We start from the raw sequence: 4,756 nt of genomic DNA on the forward strand, positions 1-4,756 counted from the left end.
CATTACTGCTTCTGAAGGCGACTTTAAGCGCATCCATAGTCGCTTAAGTAGGATTCTGCTATTGAAAGAAGATGCGCTTGAAGTCGCCTTCAGCATATGTTAATGGCAGGTATTGTTTATTTTTAAACAATGCAAAAACATCTATTGCAATTATTCCTTGAACTTCGCACGGAAAATTTAACGTACAATCCGAATTGCAATAAATTAAAGGTTCATCTTACTTTTTTTTGTGAAAAGGCATTCTTAGGGATTAAAAAATTTTTAATATCGTTTAATGTAAGTCTTCTCACCGGGGAGTCACGTGGCATATTACGTGGCTCACGCAGTTCACGACGTCGGAATTTTCAATGGGGTATATAGAGGTGCGATTCGTATAGCCGTTATATATCCCATAAGGTGCTGAAAGGTTTAGCACAGAAAAGTAGAAATGACTACATAAAAACACGTTATAATTTTCACTATCCTACATGTAAAGTCTGAAAATACATGGGAAAACATGTAGATCATTTTGATTTTATGTTATTAATTTATGTTACATACAGGACATTTTACGGTTTTGGATGAAGAAAGGAGTCGATGGTTTTCGAATAGACGCCACTCCATATTTGGTCGAAAATCAGAATCTAAATTATGAAATGATGCAGCAGTGGCGAGATGTTGTAGATGAATACGCTAAAAAAGTTGATCAGGTTTCCCGTGTACTGATGGTCGAAGACTACGCCAATATTTCGACGATTATGAAATATTACTCATCCGGCATTAACTTTCCCTTCAATTTTGGACTTATGGACATAAATAATTTATCGACGGCAACCGATGTAAAGAATATTCTGGATTCATGTATATTGAAAATGCCTAATGGCGCAACTGCTAATTGGGTAGTAAGTATGACTGCTTCTACTCACAAATAATTATGTTTTTACTTCGCCTCTGTTACCGGATGTAACTCTTGTCCCTACGACCTCAAATTTGTAACGTATTTTATCGAAAGTGTCTCACTAAGGATACATATGAAGTTGTTCGAACAAAATAAACGAATTCGTGCGAATTATGACGAATTTGATCAATTATGATATTGACTAACCGGAATCCTTTTTTCAGAATCGATAGTTCCGAACGCTGGACAGAATCAGCGTTGCAAAGCGCGGAGTCGTTCGATGCTTATAACGTATACGAATTCTTACAGATTCCCATATGTTTTCTGACGAAATGACTCATGACTTTTTAAATGAGATGCCCCTCGTATTCTATGGATGGCATCTTAGTTTCGTTAACTACGTTTTTCTAGGTCGGCAACCATGACAATCCAAGATTAGTTTCTCGGATTGGCATTCATCGAGCGACGGCAGTCACAGCATTGGCGCTCCTGCTTCCTGCAGTTGCTGTGACTTATTATGGTGATGAAATCGGAATGCCTGATGCACCTATTTTCTCCAAAGCTCCATCGAAATTTACAGATCCAGAAAGGTCTCCAATGCAATGGAATAACTCAACTTCAGCTGGTGAGAAAGCTTTATTAAATAAAAAATGTTAATGAACGTCATGGAGGAAAAATGTGACTTTACTGAATCATTAGCTTTTGAATACGGAAGGACGTGAATTTTAATTAACTTTCTCTTATATCCTAGACTAATTCAAAGTCGCTAGCATTTTAATCGACTATTGCCTTCCGTGTGTGGAGAAAGATTATTTATTTGTGCTATTTCGTCTAAATTGATATTACTTTTATGCATTAAAAATAATAATTTCAGGATTTTCTACTAATATAAAGACATGGCGTCCTGTAAACCCAAATTACAAAACTCTTAATCTAGCGTTTGCTAAAGTTTCTGATGACTCATATTACAATTACTACAAAGCTCTGGCTTCTCTAAGAAATATGCATGCTGTGCGATCTGGTAACTTACAGGTGAAAGTGCTAGAGAACGACGTATTAGCATTCTCAAGGTAAACATGAAAAATCATATTTTTATTAAATAAGAACCGACCAGAAATTCCTCTACTAATTGGAAACGGTATTTCATGCAGGAATAAAAAGAAGAAAAACTCTGTTTACGTTCTTATCAACTTTAGCGAACAAAATAAAACTGTAAATTTGATGGAATTTGAGAATACTGATCCAGAACTTGCATTTTATAGAGCTTCTCCTGGCCTTGGTTTGACGTCAGGGTATGTAAATTACAAAGTAACTTTTCAAATTGAACCATAAAATTATATATATTGTAAAAATTGTTACATATGGAGTAATAATTATGCAGTGTAATAAGTTTTTGTATAATTTATCTAGCTAAAAGGTATAATAAAAATCGGTCTTTCATATACTGTAATTTAATTTTTCAGGAGCCTCATGAATGCAAACGAAATCAACATTCCGCCCACTGCAACTATGGTCTTTGTCGATTCCTAGAATCGGAACTGTTAATTAGCTTATTAACATGAAATTATTTATATCTGAAGATTTATTTCTGTAATAATATTGTTAACACGACCAAATAATTTACTGACTTTAAAATGATTTATGTTGAAATAAAACCGACAACAAACTTAATATTCAAGATTGTGAAATTGATAACTGATTAAAAATGACCATGCTGGCTTACGACTTCACAGTTCACAATCACTCGAAAAGTACAGAATACGTTTTGAAGGGTCCAATGACAGAAATGTGCAATGGTTGCATGCCATGATTGCAGTGCTGAGGGAAAGTTAGCATGCTTACCCCATTATCCCGAGCTTTGTTAATTGCATCGATTGAAATATGAGACTCATGACTATCTAGGATCAGTACATTTATATTTTCTTTGCTATAGCATACGGTGCTCAAATGGTGCTCAAGTTATCATGAAATATATTAAAGTTGTGTTTGTTAAATAATGTTAACCTCATAACGCTATACACTTCTGGTTTTTTTATGATCAGTTATTGACGATTTAAAAATCCTCGTGACCAGTTTTTCACAGCTAAGCTAAAAGTCTCTTATGTTTCTCTTATTATTACATTATTTTTCTATGCATACGGAAAGTTCAAATTTTTCACCTTGAACTATGTTAGATCACAAGCCATTACAATGCAATCTCGAATATATTGCGCGACAATTTTTTCCTGATCGTCAGTGAAAAGTTAGAAATGATCGTATTTTGGAGCCAAGGGAATGATCGAATCTGGTGGAGCTTTTTAAAAACTTTTTCAATTCCGCCAAAGCGTAGCATATCCTACTCTCTTCTCTGTAGCAACATGTAAAATTGAACGCTTGCCACTAACAACTAAAATAAGTGCTGCAAGAATTTAAAGGTGCAAGTGGATGAAGGTGATATGCGTCAGTTTTCTAAATTAAAGAAACAAAAATGTAGCTGCCGAATTCGTCGATGCAAAGCCATCTGAGGTCCCTAAATTACGCTTTCAATCCCAACAATTTATTTTTCTATAAATGAGACACATTCTTAAATCTAGGCATTCAAAGTCTCTAAAGTGCTCTGGTAGATGAACTCTTTGTGAAATTGTGAATAAATCTGAAAAAGGATGAAAATGTGTCTTAGCAGGACTTGATTGATTTGCGGTCAATAGATAGAGCGGTTAGCCTAATAGCCTTCTGAGTGACTGAAATGATCTGGAGAAGTAGGTACTCCCTAGCAAAGTATGAAAGTACAAATAATTGAGTTATTAAGTAAATAGTGATCTATTTACTCTCATTTTTGTGTGACTGGTTAAACGCATCAAAATCGTGTGCAGCCTTGCTGTCCACAACAATAATAAATACGCTTCTGAAACTTAGCACAGACATTCCTTATAGCTTGAGGAAGATCAAACTGTAAATAATTTTATAGTTCCTCTTCAGCTTTTCAATATTGATGTAAAAAAAAAATTCTGAAATTAGAATAAGAATAGAAAGACTTGTTCAATTACCACGTTTCCCTCCACATTCTTAAATGACAAGGTCGTGCGAGTCGATCCCTGTCTTATTTCCAGCATTACTCTAATAATCACATGCACTCATTTAACCTTAATGGTTCGAATAAAGTAAACACTGTCAAGCAATATTTGTTGATACTGGAGGATTTGTTTTAATTGAATACGGGTTTCTGAATAATAATGCTGGAATTTATATCAGGTTTATTCTATTTAATCTATGACCTTTTTTTGTTAGAAATAATTCCTTACGATGACTGTGTAACGGGACCGAATAAAAGTTCAAGTTTGTATGGACAATGTCCATTCGCTGTAACGAATTGAAGTACTTTATTAATTACGCATGATATGGTGATATACATATGCCTAGTGGATGAACGAAAAATATTCTGCTCGTTAACCTGAATAGTGGAGGGGATAATGCCTTTGTTACAGATTCTGTTAAACCTTTCGATTTAGGCTGTTTTTAGTCCTCTAAAAATTATATTTTCTCCTCCTCCTGACATTCCTAGTTTCTACTGCAAAATTTATATCATGAGTTTCTAGCTCAAATTTGACATTATTGCGCAGTTTTCTATGGCGTAAAGTAAAGAGTCAGGTTGCTGTCTTTGATAAATCATATGTTCGTCAATCTATCTACACTTGTCTAAGTCGCCTTTGTCACTTGGAGAATAGCGACCTTGGTTAATTAATAAGAACTCATGTTCAGGGATAATGCTAACATATCCGGTATTTAGCTTTTCAGGTATAATGATTATTCTAAGGATTTTTATTTCCTTTTTGTTTATAACAGGGAGCTCGAAAAGGTGTAGGGGCTTGAACAACTTTATTTCTGTCACCAGTCACAGAG

General features: G+C 34.7%; 1 protein-coding gene across 1 annotated transcript in view; it reads left to right on the top strand.

Annotated features, from left to right (window-relative positions):
- Nucleotides 1-2,407, top strand: part of LOC117177416 (alpha-glucosidase-like) — a 3,613-nt gene extending 1,206 nt beyond the window's left edge. Inside the window, exons 4-8 of the mRNA XM_033368089.1 lie at nucleotides 543-881; nucleotides 1,289-1,502; nucleotides 1,752-1,947; nucleotides 2,029-2,169; nucleotides 2,341-2,407. Of these exons, the coding sequence (XP_033223980.1) occupies nucleotides 543-881; nucleotides 1,289-1,502; nucleotides 1,752-1,947; nucleotides 2,029-2,169; nucleotides 2,341-2,407 (957 nt within the window). The remainder of the gene's footprint in view (nucleotides 1-542; nucleotides 882-1,288; nucleotides 1,503-1,751; nucleotides 1,948-2,028; nucleotides 2,170-2,340) is intronic.
- Nucleotides 2,408-4,756: the final 2,349 nt, after the last annotated feature.

The sequence above is a fragment of the Belonocnema kinseyi genome, chromosome 1, assembly GCF_010883055.1.
Source record: "Belonocnema kinseyi isolate 2016_QV_RU_SX_M_011 chromosome 1, B_treatae_v1, whole genome shotgun sequence".
NCBI classification, from domain to species: domain Eukaryota; kingdom Metazoa; phylum Arthropoda; class Insecta; order Hymenoptera; family Cynipidae; genus Belonocnema; species Belonocnema kinseyi.